The sequence below is a fragment of the Haliotis rufescens genome, unplaced genomic scaffold (genome assembly GCF_023055435.1).
Source record: "Haliotis rufescens isolate VD_foot unplaced genomic scaffold, xgHalRufe1.0.p SCAF_44, whole genome shotgun sequence".
In the NCBI taxonomy this organism is placed as follows: domain Eukaryota; kingdom Metazoa; phylum Mollusca; class Gastropoda; order Lepetellida; family Haliotidae; genus Haliotis; species Haliotis rufescens.
Window position 1 is genome coordinate 3,213,525 of NW_025964157.1, and position 20,195 is coordinate 3,233,719.

Consider the following 20,195-nt stretch of genomic DNA (forward strand, 5'->3'; position numbering starts at 1 on the left):
CGCAAAGTTGAATCAAATGAAAGCGCTCGTAAAATCGCCCTAATCATCACGATTGATTGATTGTACGTGTTATTCTGGATACAAGTGGCCAAGTTGTGCAGAGTTGTGTCCCTTAGGTGGGCCTGAAATCTGGGATCCTGATTATGTTTCTTGGTTTGTGAGCGCCATCTCGTGGTCGTGGGATTTACCCACGGTAAACGCCTGACACCTACAACTCCATCAGAGAATGACACCCGGTAATACCACCGAAATGCTGTTCAAAGTGGAGTTAAGCCAAATTCCACCATGAATTTAGAAAGAACTCAACTCTGATTAGTCAATCAGGTGTTTCAAATCACAATAACAACCTCTAATTAAAACAGCTGATTTAAAAGCCGCATCACCACGGAATATGATATTTCTCACTCACTCACCCACCCACTTACTCACTCACTTTCTCATAATAAACGTTTTGAAAGCTTTGCTGATGCCTTGAATAGTGAGTGAGTGAGTTTGGTTTTACGCCGCTTTTAGCAATATTCCAGCAATATCACGGCGGGAGACACCAGAAATGGGCTTCACACATTGTACCCATGTCGGGATTCGAACCCGGGTCTTCGGCGTGATGAGCGAACGCTTTAACCACTAGGCTACCCGACCGCCCCCCTAGTCAAATAACGATGTATGGCGCTTTTTGAAATCTTCACAGAAAAAATATGCTCGATTGTCCCTGAAAAAAAATGTAAAATGTAGACACCACAAGCTAGAGTTGTTGGAATATTGCAGTGATCTTTTCATATTAAATGTCCTATGGTAATTCTTTACCTGTGGAAACAGTTCAAGCCCAAATGCGTATTTTTCTTTTTAAAACAAATCTGCCGTTTTATTTTAATACTTTGTTTAAAAAAAGCCATATTGTCAAAATACATATATTCCCGAACTAATATATTTTCTTTGCAGATTGTCGTTACGTTATTGTCTCAAAGAGGTTAACATATTTGGATTGTACAAAACGCTTCGTTTCGTTTATGAGTTGCAACTTTTAGTCAACCATTGTTTACGTTTTACCAAGCAGCATGACGGAAGTGGTTCACATATGGTTAAAGCCGTCGAGTTTATTGACCGACTGTGAGTGGCACTGAATGGGGAGTCGCGTGACAGTGCTGTATCTCAGATCGAACGGTTCAACGCAGCAACGCTCTCTTGGGAGAACCGAAGTATCGACTGATTGATGCTGTAGAGATGTTGTCAAAGTAAACGAGTATAGCGTTATCTGATCGCTCGCACCGGCCAGCGACACAGGAGTGAATATACACGCGATAATCAGGCTTACAGAGTCTTTTTCACCTTTCCAGTTCTGTTCTGATTGGAAGGATGACGCCGAAAGCACGATGGCTTTCACCTAGTAAGTACAATTTGATCAACATGGGGACCAACATTATTGTATATTTCTAAACCCCATGGAGATAGGCCTATTGCATTACGTTATAGTTAGACGCGGTACATTTTGTAAAAGAAATAATTTGTTTCTTGTTCTCCATAGGCGGACAGCATGTTGTCAGATTACTCAAGATAAATGTCTTGCTTCATTCACTATTTTCGTAGCTGGAGCTTATCATGTAGTCATTCAAATATGAATCAGAAACATATATCATGGACATAATTGAATTATTATGATTGTTTGATGTTGGACGCCGCACTCACCAATATTCAAGCTTTATGATTTCGGTCTATTAATAATCAAGTATGAACCAGACAAACCAGTGATTGACATCATGAGCATCAATCCAAGTCAGCGAGCCTGACCACCCGTTCCCGTTAGTCGCCTTTTACGACAAGCATAGTAGCCTTTTACGGCAAGCATGGGTTGCTGAAGACCTGTTCTACCCCGAATCTTCTCGGGTCAGTTGAATTATTAAATCAGTGATGTCAGACATACATACCTAGATTAACATATTAACATATTTAGCACTATGACTATCATACTTAAAGGGGCACTGATCTAAAGCAATTCCCCGGGACTGGTTGTTGCCTTTGTTATTGTTTTTTCCCAGTGAGTACCCGGATGTATAGCAGAAATCTAGACTAGTTCGCGACCTCTCCTGCGCCATTCGTAAGCGCATTAGTCACTTTTATGGATAGTAATAAGGGCGTATGGTCACATTGATCAACAAAATTAAATACAGTTTTCGAGATAATTAGGAAATGTAGGTATCTTTGTGGGTAGCATCAGTAATAGTGACAAAGTTTTGATAAGTCACTAGCTTGGTAATTTTGCGATTTTCGTTTACACTATTTTGACTTGCAACACAAAGTAAATATTTCACCTGAGCATTGCTTTTTTTTTAGTGTGTATATTTTTTTACTGTCAAAATGTGTAACATTTTCAAATTTATTAAACGCCTAAATATTCAGTTATTTTACAAAGTGACTGAAAAACATTTCCATCTGTATTATTATGATAACGAATTCCAAACATTTTGATGTTTAATGTCATCACCAAGAGGCTGAAAATGTTACCTTGAAAAGTACATTTCTATGTTGTTTGGCTTCTAATCCTACATAATAATCTGTTGTGATGTTTTTAGGCTCTTTTGATCGTCCTAATCAATTTTAGTCAATCTGGACAGATTTTTCAGTCAAAATGACAGAAATATTTACACATTTAATAAATTGCCTGAGAGAATCCCATTTTACAAATTGACGGTAATATATACACGCTTACAAAGGAAAAGACTTGTGAGAACGTCTATCGCGTATTGAAGAATTTCCCAACCAAGACGTACGTAGAGGAACAAGAACGAATTGGTTCAATGCTACAGCAAATGAAGGAAAACAAAATGCAAATACCATAATTACAACCTACCAAATTTATGTGTATAATTTTAGGCAGCTTCCTTGTTCGAGGAATGTATCCGTGAATATCCACACAAAGGAACAATATCCCACTTGTCTGCAGCTGTACAAAGAAACTTATTCCATGTCACGTGTCTCTGTAACAATCAAATATATATCGTGTTCGTTTCGCAACTGATCACTTAGGTTGTTTCAAGTGTTTCACATAGGTGTCAAGGCTTAAGGATCGGCTGAGAAAGCCCACGTGACAACTATTTTTATAACGTCCACGTTTCCTAAAAAATCCAGTGAGTGATAGATAACAATGAACAATCAATCAACGTATTATCAGTTACCCTTTGGACAAAGTATGTTGTTTTTACATCGGCACTTCACGCCATGATTTGAGTGTATTCCCTTTGTTTTAGTAAACCTAGACATGTAAACACTCACTTTTGACATATCCACTGTGCAAGATAACAGTGATTAATCAATCAACGTATTTTCTGTTAATCCTTTGATGACAAGGAACGATCCGTTGATTTACAAAAAAAAGTAAATCAACTGATCGTTCACCTCTTGCTGGGCTGCCACGTGTATATTACATAACACACATTTCACCTCACTTCAAACCTGGATTTAGATTGAATAATTACCCCAGACACAATAAATGCCAAATGGGAACCTTTGTCAGGTACTCTAAGTGGTGCTACCACTAATTGTACCTGTAATAAATTCATTAACTGAGCATAAAGTGAATGACGACAAATATACAAGTGTAGGTTATACCAGAAAACGTGGATGACAAGGGAGTAGTAATCGAGGCAATCCAAAATCCGAAAATGCTTTCACTGCATGGATACTTTTTTATTATTATTAAACTATAACCATCTGTTGTATTTCCAAATGACGACACCTGATGAGCTCCGCCGTTCCTTTTTTCTGTTTTTGTTTGTTTAGACTGAAGAAATTAATTAACATCCGCCCTTTGTCGAAATCTTTATAGATCACAGTTAACCAATCAGTGTTCAAAAATGCGTGAAACAAATATTGCCTCCAGCCTCCAAGTTTATTTAGCTATCCTTGCAGACGGTAGCCCAGTCTCTACATCACGCTCAGTTGTGTTGCGTATCATCCGGGTACTCACGGGGAAAAAACAATAACAAAGGCAACAACCAGTCCGGGGAATTGCGTTAGATCAGTGCCCCTTTAACTCCCATACTTAACGTATACTTTATGACAGTCGTAGCTCTATAACCACCGTTACTCCCATACTTTAACATAGACTCTCAATAAAATATTTTCCTTGCTCAAATAATCAACAGTAACAACTTCAATGTTGTAGACCTTTATATACAAGTCTCATGGGTATCTACAACTTGGTAGATTGGGATAGATTATCACATCGTTAAGGCAAATATCATATTCAAAACATTGAAAGCGGCACGTAAATTAGGTTTGTTTGCATTTTTGTCTATCAAAGGCTGAAATGAAAATACAGCTGACATGGCTGAGGCAGAGCCTTTATACTACTTATAAATTTCTTTTGTTAAAATGTTAGCTGATCTGTGTATAAAATAATGAAGCATAGTACTTACTACGTTCCTTTTTGTGATATTGTGAACCACAATCGATTATGACTTTTTGATATGTCCAACTCATGGAATGTGAATGTTTCTCGGAAGATGAATTGGAGATTTCTGAGGAAGAAGTACCGGTGAACCCTACATGTCTGACCCTGTGACCGACAATATAACGAAAATAATCAGGACGATCTCCATCTTGGACAGAACCAGTGCCCCTAAGGAAAATGTCTTACATTGTTTAAATTATATAATTCAGGTTAAATCCAGGTTACTTGACACGCCCCCACGAGCCCGACTCTTGAGATACATGGAATCCATACCGGTATTAAAACTATTATATATATACAACACAGGTCTCCCCACAACTAATGAAATGATCGCCTATATACTGTACCCGACTGGTGGTAATACCCAATCAGCTTGCAGGCCTACCCGGGCATGCTAATTAAGCCACACCTCCTCTTTAGTGCTTTTAAGATTTGTTGGGTTTGTTACAAATACAGACCTCAAAACATATACTTTTAATTCAGCGCAATAGCGCTATGTATACGTTTTTACACTTTTTTTTTCTCGACCATCGTATTGTACATCATACTTGCTACGTACTGATTTTACGAAAAATCTATTAATATTTTTCTTGATACTTGCACTTTAAACTGTATGTGAATTTCTATACACTTTAATCAGTTTGTCATGATCTGATGGGTTGACTGACTTCAATTACAGGCATCCCAAATTATCTTGCTACCAAAATGGAGGTTTGTATTTTTAGAGAAGTTATTATCTACCATATCCTTCCTACCTGTATATTACTTTCCTGCGGGAATTTTTGGAAGAATATGTCCCCTGTACCTTTGCTTGGCTGAACTGGTTCTATATAGGAATAAATAAATATCTGGCTGTTTATTGTCCAGGTGGTAAATATCTGGGTGTTTAATGTCCAGGTGGTAAATATGTGGGTGTTCATTGTCCAGGTGGTAAATATGTGGGTGTTTATTTTCCAGGTGGTAAATATGTGGGTGTTTATTGTCCAGGTGGTAAATAATTGGGTGTTTATTGTCCAGGTGGTAAATATGTGGGTGTTCATTGTCCAGGTGGTAAATATGTGGGTGTTTATTTTCCAGGTGGTAAATATGTGGGTGTTTATTTTCCAGGTGGTAAATATCTGGGTGTTTATTGTCCAGGTGGTAAATATGTGGGTGTTTAATGTCCAGGTGGTAAATATGTGGGTGTTCATTGTCCAGGTGGTAAATAATTGGGTGTTTATTTTCCAGGTGGTAAATATGTGGGTGTTTATTTTCCAGGTGGTAAATATGTGGGTGTTTATTGTCCAGGTGGTAAATAATTGGGTGTTTATTGTCCAGGTGGTAAATATGTGGGTGTTCATTGTCCAGGTGGTAAATATGTGGGTGTTTATTTTCCAGGTGGTAAATATCTGGGTGTTTACTGTCCAGGTGGTTATAATATGGGTGTTAATTGTCCAGATGGTAAATATCTGGGTGTTTATTGTCCAGGTGGTAAATATCTGGGTGTTTATTGTCCAGATGGTAAATATCTGGGTGTTTATTGTCCAGGTGGTAATAATATGGGTGTTAATTGTCCAGGTGGTAAATATCTGGGTGTTTATTGTCCAGGTGGTAATAATATGTGTGTTAATTGTCCAGATGGTAAATATCTGGGTGTTTATTGTCCAGGTGGTAATACTATGGGTGTTAATTGTCCAGATGGTAAATATCTGGGTGTTTATTGTCCAGGTGGTAATAATATGGGTGTTAATTGTCCAGGTGGTAAATATCTGGGTGTTTATTGTCCAGGTGGTAATAATATGGGTGTTAATTGTCCAGATGGTAAATATCTGGGTGTTTATTGTCCAGGTGGTAATACTATGGGTGTTAATTGTCCAGGTGTTAAATGTCTACGTATTTGTTGTCCATGTTTCAATTATATATCTCAGTGGCATTTGTCCAAGTGGTAATTGTCCTTGCCCTGATTAGAATGCCTTCAAGAATTGAAATATTTCTATTTTCCACCACACAGCTATGAGCCCAGTGGCCAAGTAGCTTGTGTGTTTGCCAAGGTTTGGGTCCTGTTTTGTTCATGGTGTTGGTGTTGATGTTTAGGGCTGGTGTTTAACTCTGGTACTCAGGTCAGGTGGGTACTGAGTAGGACCCGGGTACCCCCAGGACTACCCTGACCCGTCATGTGATATATTCTTTCATGACAAAAATGATCTAGAACTCCATGGTTACACTACAAGTCACTAATGTTCCCATTTCTTTCTTACTTAATGCACTCATTCCTTCTGACTTTAATGTTTGACTAAAGATAAAACTTCTGTCAACTTCAGTGTATGCATGACCAGATCATTTCATTAATGCATGTACATCTAAATACATTTTTCCAGGACTACGGTCAACTACTCCGAATCGGACATTTTGTACCCATCTCTTGAGACCTACAGCGGGTAGGGTAATAGGGGTGTGGGTAGTAAATTCGGACTCGTCCTAAGTTATCTAACACCATTACACCATGAAATGGCTTAAACTTCCCTTTTCCCTGACGTGTTAGTTGTAGCTGTTATTATTGCATTAGGGAAAATATCACTTTTAAGTGGAAAATAGCTGTTTCCATATATCATGCTTATTATATACCAGTTTGACATAGTTTTAAGTCTCAAATATTTTGGGAGTTTATGAAAAAAAATTCTTTTTCTTTTGTATAGCAACAGAAATAGTATAACCAGGGTATTTTGGAAAAAGGGGTTTTTAATATTTACTTAAGATGTAGTTTACTAAATTAAGCTTTCGGGTAAAATATGGATGCATATGAGAGAAGTGACCGTACAGGGTGAGGGCATAACCCCCAGGGCAAATGATTATTGATTTTGCTTCTCTTAAGTGATAGAGTATAAACTTTTCATTAGTACAATGAATTAGTAGAATTGGTCTTGAAATGGGAATGTCAGAAGGGAGATAGATGGATGGAACAAAATGGTTAGACTTGTGGTGATTTATACAGGATAAAAATACAAGTCAAACTGGACCTTGTCCTCATTGCAAGAACTGGCAGAAAGAAATATGTAGTTCATTTTGTACTGTTAAATGACAAATTAATCATATCAATGTTCACCTGACATCTTTAGATCAATATTTTAGTCCTTGTCAACAGACCGGGTCTCAGGGCAAACAAGGCGCTGTAAGGCTCGTCTCCGTGTGTTCCTCGTGTATATCGTAGTTGCTATGTGCTTATCATTTTCTTCGTGTTATAAATGCATGGCACAATGGCCATTTATTGATTGAAACAGTTGAGCTGACATCACTTGCCTATGACAAGATTGATTGACAATGCAAAACACCTTCACTGAAACAGGTCGAGACTTTAGAAGGATATTGTCATGGGATGTCGTGGATCCTGCTTGGACGTGGGTCTCGTGGAGAATGACATTCGCGTTATGTGACCTCTCGGGGATTGATTATTGTAATATGATGGAAATAAGATGTCACAACAGTTAGATCTCTGTGTTGGGACTGGACTTATATTGATGTCGGTGGATGAAATTGATGTGAATAATTGTTCATTATATGTGATACAGAATAACTTAATGACATCTTAAGTATTTCTACACACTTGACCCAGAGCTACAGATAAGCAGCGTATTTGCGTAAAATATTTAGAATCCAATTACTTTCCATCAACTTGCGTACAGAAACGCATGCATAAATGAAAAACTCAAATTATAAAAACAGCACGCGTAAATACCCAATGAAGCTTTTTCAGCATGCGTACAAAGGAGCTTATTTTCAAAACACAATTACAAGCTTTTTTACTTTCCGAGTAAAGCCTGTATATTTAGAACAGTTGTATACATCTAAAACATTATTTCATTTTTGAAAAATCTTAAAATGTTCACTAATTTTGGGAAATACCCAATAGAATGATAAATAGATGAGTAAAAAAATATTGGTTACCCAATGAAAAATGTAATAACCCAATTACAATAGAAACCCAAGAGTAAAAACTCAATTGCTCAAAAAGTTATCTGGAGCTCTGTAGAACTGTGTGAAAGATTAGAAGTTGGAGACAAATATACCCCTTGTGATATATTTGCTGGCTTTGTTCTCACTGAATTATATTTAATATCGCAAAATTAAATGCATGAATATGTGTCAATGAAGCAGCAGATGATATACTTGTATGAATTGAAAAGAAAATGAGTGGTCATGACTATATATTTAACAGCTACAGCTTCTAAAATTTTGTGTAGGACAGAAATCTTTGTTCAGATTTCACTTTCATTAAAATTCAGTATACATACACAGTAAGTAATTAAGGCATCAATAAGCTCATAGTTTTTAAAACTATTTCATGATATATATATATACCATATTCGACGTAATAAGTGCCCAGGGCGCTCTCAAAATTAGAAATAGGGGGCTCTTATTAGAATATTATTTTGGTGGGAAAAAACAGAGTTGAAAGATAAATATCGTTATTTATGCTGAAATATTTATGTTCGACAGATATATTTTTCCATAATTTAATTGCCCATAATTAAGGGTGCATATAACACATGAGTGCGTATTATACGTGAATAAATAAGTCTTGTGTACATTGATCAATCGGAAGGGGTGCTAATTGGGATTGTTCACTAGCCAATATCTTAGCAAATGTCACCGTGGGCGCTTATTAGAGCGGAGCGCTTATTACGTTGAATACGGTAGCCTACAATATATGTTAGCTGAATTCTAGGTATTTTGTTTGTTTGTTGTTCATCGCCGCATTCAGGTGATAATGAAATGTCAGGACACGTGAAGTGCAGGGAGGTTAACGGCAGAGATAAATGATACATGTACTTCACAGCATGCTCAAGCTGACATTTTTTTCCGTTTCATTATCCTTGTGATAAGAGATAGATGTGTTTCTAGCATGGTTGCCATTTTATGTCTAATCAATATTGATTAGACATGTGTTGGAGGGCGGACTGAGCACTAAGCATCAATGTTTCATTGGTGATTATAAATATTCATGCAGCTGAAATGGTCCTTTACCAATTACAAAATACAATAATCAAACTATATTCACAACACATATTAATCACTGTCAACAGAGTATCCTTGCTCCATGGCTGTGCTGAAAGAAAAGTCCATGGATGTGTAGTAATTCTATCCTCCTAATACGCAAGTCTAGACATGTGGACAGTCTAAGGACTCCAGTCTCTTATAGGGACAACTTGTTCTTATTATTTACATAATTTAGAACTTATTGTTAAAACAAATGATTATTGCCTTAGAGACTTGTGCAAGTCTATCAACTGAGTTGAGTAGAGGGTTTACCTGACAATGAAGCAAGGGAGACAATAATGAACTTGGTGATACAGTTTGACTTTGTTGACACTGGCAATATGTTCAGTACTTCTATGACAACAGTGGATCTTGTTTTTATGCCATAATTCAGCTGTGTCACAACGACCTGTCAGTAATTGAGTGTACTTTTACAGGTTAAATGATGATAAACTTAGAAACATCATTATAACGGAGTCACATTCGTATATTTCTGCAGTCAGACTTCCCTCATTGGACTTACCGGTAGAATAAATCTGAACTTGCTGTTTTCGTTTAAATATTTCTCCAGTAAAGTTGTCGATAGGACTCTTTGTGAGTGAAATACTTCAAACCACAGGTAGGTCGATTGGTAGTTACTCAATATTTCAATAGCTAGTCTGCGAAACATTCTAATTTGTTTTAACAGGCAAAATGCATTTTCCTAGCATTTCAGAAAGTTCTTTAATGGGTTCAGGTGGTCAGACTCGCTGATGTGGTTGATGCCTGTCATATCCTAATTGCGTAGATCGATGCTGATGATATCAATCAGCAGCCATGATGTTTGTTTTTGATTAACACTGTTCTCAGGATTATTCCAGCTATATGAAGGTGGTCTACAAATAATCAAGTCTGGACCAGAAAATCCAGTGATTGGCATCATGAGCATCAATCCACACAATTGGGATACGATGACCACCTGATCCTATTAGTCGCCTCTTACGACAAGCATGGGTTGCTTAAGACCTATTCTATCGCAGGGTTGATTAGTTGGCTGTGGTTTTGTTTGTTTATTTGTTGTTTAACGCCACACTCAGCAATATTACAGCTATATGATGGCGGTCTGTAAATAATCAAGTCTGGACCAGACGATCCAGTGATTGGCATCATGAGCTTCGATCCACGCAATTGGGATACGAAGACATGCATCAACCATGTCAGTGAGCCTGACAACCTGATCCTGTTAGTCTCCTCTTAGTCTCTTACGGAAAGCATGGGTTGCTCAAGACCTATTCTACCCCGGATCTTCACGGGTTGGTCTGTGGTGATTGGTTATTGATTATTATTTATAATATCCATTTGCTACCTGACCTCTTCCCTTGTTTACAGATTCTAGATAATGGGTAATGGTGCTTCGGCCAAAAATAAAAACACAGCAAATACAAATTCTCAACCAGCTCGTAACCAAGCAACAACACCAAGAAGGGGAGGCAACAACTTCCAGGAAGTCCAGGTCCGGCCGGCGGACGACCACGTGACCCAGGACTACCGGGGCACGCCGCCACCGTTGACCAATCAACAGTCGCCAACTCACAACAACATGGCGCAGAGAGAACAAGGGGCGAACCTCGCCAATGTAAGTATATGGAGACACTATAAGATCACCAGTGTAGGAGACTCTCTAAGGCTGGCCACTGTAGGAGACTCTCTAAGGCTGGCCACTGTAGGAGACTCTCTAAGGCTGGCCACTGTAGGAGACTCTCTAAGGCTGGCCACTGTAGGAGACTCTCTAAGGCTGGCCACTGTAGGAGACTCTCTAAGGCTGGCCACTGTAGGAGACTCTCTAAGGCTGGCCACTGTAGGAGACTCTCTAAGGCTGGCCACTGTAGGAGACTCTCTAAGGCTGGCCACTGTAGGAGACACTGTAGGAGACTCTCTAAGGCTGGCCACTGTAGGAGACTCTCTAAGGCTGGCCACTGTAGGAGACTCTCTAAGGCTGGCCACTGTAGGAGACTCTCTAAGGCTGGCCTGTAGGCCTGACCTTTAAAGTGCTTTCATAGTCTTAGAATATGCATTTGATTGTAAAATATAAGATATATCCAGGGATTGGAATTTAATAATCCCAATTTCTGTTATTGTGATGGTGATTAATGCCATGGCTTAACAGAGGTGACTTGTAGATCTCTGACACACAGAGAGGTCTGATGAGTTCCACATTATTGCCTTGCATACGATGTTAAAATGCATCTGAATAATAAGAAAATAAGAACTTAATAAATAGCCAGTTTTATGGGGAAAAAATCCCCTTTGCCTGCCAAGGTCCTATATACTGGAACTCTATATAAATCCCTGTATGCCATTTGAAGATTTGAGAAATTTCCCCGGCAGTTTTAGAGGAACTGAAATCTATTTTGCCACATAGATCGTCCGTGTATTGTTTTGTCATGAAGACATTGAACAAGGAACCAAGATACATCCCAGGAGACAGTCTCCCAACCAAAACAAAGACGAGTCTTGAAAAATGATATCAGGATCCTTGTTGAAAAGAGTAATAACATTATGAAGTCATTATACCATATTCACGCTAGTAAGTGCCCTTCTCCAATAAGGAACCCCTGGGCAGCTTCTAGAACAATGAGTAAGTAATCTTTATAAGCGCCCCCTACTGACACCCGAGATATTAACATAACAGTCTGCATTTTCTCGTATAGGATGGTCCTGATGGGTGGGTCCCATAAGCAGTAAGCAGTAAAATTTAGGGTACTTTTTCATTAAGCAGTAATTTTTCTTCTTTTTCAATAAAATTGTCGCGAAAAATTTCTAAATCGTCCATGGAGGGACATGGGACTTATAATTCTGCCTTCGTTACATCCTGACAATTCATATTTTTAATACCTGGTAAAATCTCAAATCGCTAAACTTTCTAGACTGGTCCCCTGCGACAGTTTTTGACCATTTTAATCATATGACGATAAGCAGTAAATTATTTATTTACGTTAAGCAGTTATTTTTTGGTATTTTACGATAAGCATTTACGATAAAAAAAAAGATGACTTTTACATTTATGATAGTGTTTGAAGTGTGTTTTGCGTTAAGCATTAAAACCAATCAGGACCCTTGTATAGTACAGATTTGTTTAAAAAACATGAAAACACAGCATTGTTCATGTTGTAGGTGTGTATAAATCAGTAGTAACTATTATCAAAACTGTTTATGTTTCATCAATTCAATTCATTTATGGTTTTATTTAGCTCCCAAGGTATTTAATCTGCCAAATATGGTAGTATGAAGTGGTGAAATTGTTTTAAATGGTATGTTCAGATTTTGAGACGGCCCCCAAGATATGATCTGAGTCGTACACAACAAATGACACAGGGAACCAGGGTACTTTCTTGTTGTCTCAACGCCATGTGGTATTATTGTCAGCACAAACAAACTGGCTGTGAGGTTGTATCCCTGAAGCCTTGTTGATCACCTGGTCTATATTGCAAGAGTTTATCAGGGGATTTACCAGTCCATGTCTGTCAGGTCATATTCTCACATCAAACGGCTGTTATACCTTTTGTTGATCATTATCTGACATGTATGGTATTATTGTTGATATCACATGTTAGCTATTTTTAGTTTATGGGTTTAAGAAAATAAGAAAACAATGGGTGTTTTGTCAGTCGGTTAAAAAAGTAGATTGTAAATTGTTATGAGAAATTCCATGTTTGCAATATTATGGTTGTAAAGTATGTGAATCCTGGGTTGTCTATGACACAATGATTTAATTTGAAGTGTTGCCTCCCTTGGTGCTGCCTGGACCTGCTGCTAATGGGTTTCAGTCCCGGATTTATTCCAGTCCGAGCATTGGTTTGTCGGCACCATGTAGATTTAATGGTGCATGCTACAACATGTATCTATTTCTGCTCTTCCACTTTAAGCTGACAATATTGTTGATTCAAAGTGGCGATAACATCAATTCACTCAGTCACCTACCCACCCCTTGCTCTCCCAAGGCCAAGAGGACAAAAATGAACACAAATTTAGTTTTTTCTTGATGTAATTAGCATGATACAGAATATTCATATCACCTCTGCTAGAGTTGTATTTTCATGCCATGTGAATTTGCATTCGTCAACACTCGCCCCTTTCCGTAACCTGCAAGAAGACTCGTCCCCCTATCGATGGATGTTATGTGCGAATACACGACAAACCAATCAGAATGCGCGTATGATTTCAAGTTCTTCGTCAAAGAATCCCTCAGAAATATTTTTTTTATTTTACATATGTCTTGCTTCTAAAATTATACCAAAGACACAGTTTAATGTATTCAATCATACTGTATAATTCTGCACGTCCCGATGTGCTTTTAATTGCATCTGAGATATTAATAATATATGGGGAAAATGTGTGAACCATTAAGCAACGAGTAGACAATTGTTTTAGGTATGCCCGTTTGCGCTAAGACGGAACCCGGTCGCAAAAATGGCCACGAGAGGGGCACGAGTCGCTATTCGGCTTGTCCCGGAATAACACGAGTTGGTCACGAATGGTGAATTTGAGAATATACAGAGGGGCAAAAGAAACTATACGTCAGTTAATTTTATCATATGTTTGATTTTCAATTGAAAATATCGTAAGTTAGCGATGTTATATACAAGAAGTTTTAACTTTACTGGCTTTTTGTCAGCAGTCAAAGGATACTGCTACATTGTTTTATTTTTTTAAATATTATTTGATTTAAAACATTTAATTTTTTAAAAACCAATAACATATACACAACTGCTGATGGGTATCGTAGACATCTTATCTTTGAAAATCAATATATTTGCTTATCGGCACAAATTTACAACCAAGGTCGGGGTCATGTGGTTGCTAATTCATTTCTTACCCCAGTCTTCATTGAACCAAGTTATATTTACACAATATTACCCAGCCACAGATTACTTTTTACAAACTGATTCAGTTTAGTGATGATTAATGAGACATAATCAAACTTAACAACTGTTACATAAGAAACAAACTTGGTATACTTTCTTTTGCCTCTCAGTTTAGTTAGGATGGTTATATGTATATTTGTAAGGTATGTTGTATTTCTCATTTTGTGCGATCCTTGTCATGCAGCAAGTGGGAAAACGGAGAACGGAGGTGAGACTTGATAACATATATATGTTAATAACCATTGTACTGTTTGATAACAAGATATGTTCTGTTGTCGGCTATCTGCAGATAAATCAGTTGGTAGATGATGCCATTAAATTTCATCAAGAAATGAATTGGTAAACAAACCCTTTTGTTTTATAAGACTTGTGACGTGTTAAATGTCATTGTGGCTGATGTATGTTAAGCTCTAACTGTGCATGTCAAAGTGTATATTAGGACATTTAGGAAAGCCTGCCAGGAAATCTAGATGTTTTACATAACTTATAACTTCCTGTGATTGGTGATAAAGATATCTGCTTTAAAGGTGTAAGATCAGATTAGCAATTTGTTTTACTTGTCATCTTTTGTCATTTTTTAAACAAATTCTTAAAAAAGACAGCTCTTTCTTCAGACTGTGGTAAGATGTCAGGTTTTGAACAAAAGGGGTACCCCAGCTGAGTTATCTCATATGAATAGATCAAATCAGAACATGTGTCTCAGCACAACATAAAGGTTTGCAGTGCAAAGACAGTCAGGAACCAGTCTGTCATACATGTAAAAGAAAGGGCTTGTTCAATGTGTGACAGTTTCAACACCCTCCAGATAGAGTAGGGAAGATTCAGGTTAAGATAGGTCTTCAGCAACCCATGTTTGTCGTTAAAGGTGACTCACGGGATCGGGTGGACAGGCTCGCTTACTTGGTTGATTCATGTCATCGTATCCCAATTGCATAGATCGATGCTCATGATGTCAATCACTGGATTGTCTGGTCCAGACTTGCTTACTTACAGATCACTGCCATATAGCTGGAATATTGCTGAGATGTTAAACAACACACCAACAAAACAAAGTGTAGGCATGATGTATACCGTATTTCCTCAAATAAATGATGGAATTTATTGTCATGTCTTGAATTGCTTGAAGCTGAGTCTAAACCAAGTTTCCAAAAGAGTCTCTAAAATATGCAGGATCTATATTTTTATGACAGGTTGAGGAGAATATTAAGTGAATTATATTTTGAAACCATAATAGAAATAGTTCCTGTGATATCAGTACTGCTGACTGTGAACAAAACATGAGATCCTTGTAATATGAGTGTGGTAAGCCTGAGTGAAAGTATTGGAATTAATAGTCTTATGGCTAAGATGGCCGAGACAGTTCTAGGTCTCCAATAATCCTCTGGTCATTTAAATATGTGATAAATGCACCTGGTCGTTTTGATATGTGATACATACACAGGCATCTATTAGAGGAAATATAGGAGCTGTGTAGAGCACCTGTCTGCTAATTGATGTTGCAAATTACTGAGGGTGATGTGTATTTTTTTATAAAAGATTTACTTTTAGTCATAAGCTTTTCTTACCATTATACTGTGAACACACAAACTATTAACAGGAAATAACACTTGATTCCACCAATCTTATCTTACACCTTTAAGGTATTGTACAGTGTTAAAGTGTTGTCATGTAGAAGTATAACGTCCCATACACACCGAATCTTACTAAGTGATGTATACATGTACGACATCATGATCACCATGCAACCACCATGTAACTATGATGTACCATAAACAGGCTCACAAGAATTCTCAAAAAGCCTTGGAGATAAATGAGGTAAGGTGACCTCGCAAAACCACAATTTGTCCTTCAGAACCCTGTGCCAGACCTGTTTAATTCACATTTCGTTCACCTGGATCCCAGGTCCGGCTGACATTATTGTACAGCGCTTGGTCCACTGTCATAAAACTTGGCTATAGTTTCAACGTAAGGAGCACCTGCCTTAATATGGCTGGAACAGGGAAAAAGTGTAAGCCAGACAGTTGAAGATGAAATAAGTATCACTCAGTGTAGGAGTTACGACTGTCGTAAGTCTATGCTAAAGTATAGGAGTTACGACTGTCGTAAGTCTATGCTAAAGTATGGGAGTTACGACTGTCGTAAGTCTATGCTAACGTATGGGAGTTCAGACTGTCGTAAGTCTATGCTAAAGTATAGTAGTTACAACTGTCATAAGTCTATGTTAAAGTATAGGAGTTACGACTGTCGTAAGTCTATGCTAAAGTATAGGATTTCCGAATGTCATAAGTTTATGTTAAAGTATAGGAGTTACGACTGTCGGATGACTGTCGTAAGTCTATGTTAAAGTACAGGAGTGAAATGGGGACCAGGTCAAGAAGGAACTGCACGAATGAGACTAATTGTGTCACTGAGGACTTTCTTCTGCTTAAAAGAAAGTCATTGAGGGTTTCGGTTTATTATTAAGATAATCAAGAAGTTATGTCAATAACTCAGAATACAAATGTTCAAATGCCATAAAAGACAGGTGAGCTACAGACCCCATGGCTGTTTTTGTTTCTACTTTTTTGCCACCCCCCCCATATATCCAGTGTGTGCCAGCTTGTTATCTCTCATCCACAAATTTGCCTATGCAACTCTAGGATTGTTTGTTTTGTATTATTAAACATCTCCTTGTCTTGGTGTTATATTTTTCTTCTTCTTAAGTCCCCATACTTGTTTTGGAGAATTCTCCTATTCTATTTCCATTTTAATAGGCACAATGTACACTTCTGTTTTAGATCATGTTGAATGCATTAAGTCCGGTATCTGGTTTCTGAAATATTCATGTCGTAGAAGTTTTTAAACTTGTAAAAACTTTTAAACTTTTAAATTCCTTGGTTCAACTATGTGTGGTATTGTCACACCTGGTACACCTGTGTGTACGGTTGTCACACTAGGTACACCTGTGTCTGGTATTGTCTCACCAGGTACACCTGTGTGTAGGGTTGTCACACCTGGTACACCTGTGTGTAGGGTTGTCACACCTGGTACACCTGTGTGTAGGGTTGTCACACCTGGTACACCTGTGTGTAGGGTTGTCGCACCTGGTACACCTGTGTGTAGGGTTGTCGCACCAGGTACACCTGTGTGTAGGGTTGTCGCACCAGGTACACCTGTGTGTAGGGTTGTCGCACCAGGTACACCTGTGTGTAGGGTTGTCGCACCAGGTACACCTGTGTGTAGGGTTGTCGCACCAGGTACACCTGTGTGTAGGGTTGTCGCACCTGGTACACCTGTGTGTAGGGTTGTCGCACCAGGTACACCTGTGTGTAGGGTCGTCGCACCAGGTACACCTGTGTGTAGGGTCGTCGCACCTGGTACACCTGTGTGTAGGGTTGTCACACCTGGTACACATTGCACGTTGATTATCACAATTATTTATGCTTGTTGTAAGAGACGACTAACGGGATTGCGTGTTCAGGCTCGCTGACTTGGTTGATGCTTGTCATCCCAATTGTGTAGATCGAAGCTCGTGATGATAATCTCTGGATTGTCTGATCCAGACTCGATTATTTACAGACCGCCGTCATGTAGCTGGAATATTGCTCAGTGCAGCGTTATACAACAAACAAAACAAAAAGAAAATATAAAAAAAATGATTATCCTATATGGTACATGAGGGTCTCTCATTTCACAGGGTACACAATGTATCTATGTATCCATTGATATGCTACAATATAAGACAATATCTGTATTCAAGGTAATATTTATTTGTTTCCTCAAATTACTTCCTGAAATAATATTTTTTAACAAACAAACCATATTCCTTCAATTCCAATTTTTCTGTTTTTAGTTTAGCAAGCAGTTTTTGCCTGTTTTCACCTTTGAATATTGATGATGTTACGTGTAATCATGGTTTGATTTCCAATATCCTGATAGTACTCATTGTTTGCTTTTGGCACCTTTATTAGTTTGTTTGTGTCTTGCTGCTATGGCGACTAAGGGATACTCTGAGACACTCATGCCAGCTCTGTCTCATTGCATTCTATGTGTCGTCTCCACTGACTGAACCAACATGGAATATTTCAACCGGGGACCGTATCAAAACCATCACAGAAGTTACTTACTTTGAGGCATCACAATCCTTGTCTGGACTGTACTCAGTTGTTTGTGAATGCCAGTAATCTAAGGAGCAACAACAAATTGATCACATCTTAATATAACTGATGCTATTTTTAAGAGATATTTATCCTGCCTTGTTTTTGTCCAAATTTGTTTTATCCTACCTGGATGTGACGGACATGTTGTGTCTGATTTCATTACCAGTCTTGTCATGTCTGCAATTGTAACATTCACTGGGATATTCCAGACCTCGATATATCCAACTTGTTTATACCATACTTATATCTTTGTAATATCCGACTGTACCTGACTATGTCCGACTTCATTATTTGTTATACCGACTGCATGAGAACCAAGGATGTTATACCTGACTGCATGACAACCAACGTTGTTATACCTGACTGCATGACAACCAACGTTGTTATACCTGACTGCATGACAACCAACGTTGTTATACCTGACTGCATGACAACCAACGTTGTTATACCTGACTGCATGACAACCAACGTTGTTATACCTGACTACCTGACAACCGACTTTGTTATATCTGACTGCATGACAACCAACGTTGTTATACCTGACTACCTGACAACCGACTTTGTTATATCTGGCTGCATGACAACCAACGTTGTTATACCTGACTACCTAACAACCGACTTTGTTATATCTGACTGCATGACAACCAACGTTGTTATATCTGACTACCTGACAACCGACTTTGTTATATCTGATTTTATGACAACCAATGTTGTTATACCTGACTACCTGACAACCAACTTTGTTATATCTGACTGCATGACAGCCAACGTTGTTATACCTGACTACCTGACAACCAACGTTGTTATACCTGACTGCATGACAACCAACGTTGTTATACCTGACTACCTGACAACCAACTTTGTTATACCTGACTACCTGACAACCAACGTTGTTATACCTGACTACCTGACAACCAACGTTGTTTATAATACCTGACTACCTGACAACCAACTTTGTTATATCTGACTGCATGACAGCCAACGTTGTTATATCTGACTACCTGACAACCAACGTTGTTATATCTGACTGCATGACAGCCGACTTTGTTATACCTGACTACCTGACAACCAACTTTGTTATACCTGACTACCTGACAACCAACTTTGTTATACCTGATTACCTGACCACCAACGTTGTTATATCTGACTGCATGACAGCCGACTTTGTTACAACCTGACTCCAGTAGTATGATGTCTCATACAGTAAGTAACCATGGTAACATGCACATGACATGGAGCTAGGGCCTCACACTTATGTCTGTATCTGTTTCTGTGAGTTTTGATACGGTCACTGGCTGATCTATAATAATAGATACATGTTTTTAGCTCACATATATATGCTGATGAGTGAGTGAGTATGGTTTTACTCCACTTTTAGCAATATTCCAGCAATATCACTGCCAGAAATGGGCTTCACACATTGTACCCATGTCGGGAATCGAACCCGGATCTTCGGTGTGACGAGCGAACACTTTAACCACTAGGCTACCCAACCGCCTCCATATGCTGATGAAATAAGTAAGGGAACACCTAGCTATTCAGAGGAAATGCCACCTGCTGTGTTCTACCTGAATGTGGTGGTGTGGTAGCCTAGTAGCAAAGGTGTTAGCTCATCACACCAAAGCTCCAGGTTCTATTCCCCATGGGTACAATATGTGAAGTCTTTTCAGGTGTTGCAATATTGCTTAAATG

At 38.4% G+C, this 20,195-nt stretch overlaps 1 protein-coding gene across 3 annotated transcripts in view; it reads left to right on the forward strand.

The window, feature by feature from the left end:
• Positions 1 to 1,046: 1,046 nt before the first annotated feature.
• Positions 1,047 to 20,195, forward strand: part of LOC124136085 (kinesin-like protein KIN-14E) — a 60,041-nt gene continuing 40,892 nt past the window's right edge. Inside the window, exons 1-4 of one of the 3 annotated variants that reach the window (XM_048383079.1) lie at positions 1,047 to 1,384; positions 10,829 to 11,075; positions 14,549 to 14,572; positions 16,141 to 16,179. In XM_048383079.1, coding sequence (XP_048239036.1) covers positions 10,839 to 11,075; positions 14,549 to 14,572; positions 16,141 to 16,179 — 300 coding nt within the window. In that variant the 5' untranslated portion in view covers positions 1,047 to 1,384; positions 10,829 to 10,838. The remainder of the gene's footprint in view (positions 1,385 to 10,828; positions 11,076 to 14,548; positions 14,573 to 16,140; positions 16,180 to 20,195) is intronic. The other 2 variants (XM_048383081.1, XM_048383082.1) reach the window with 2 other exon arrangements.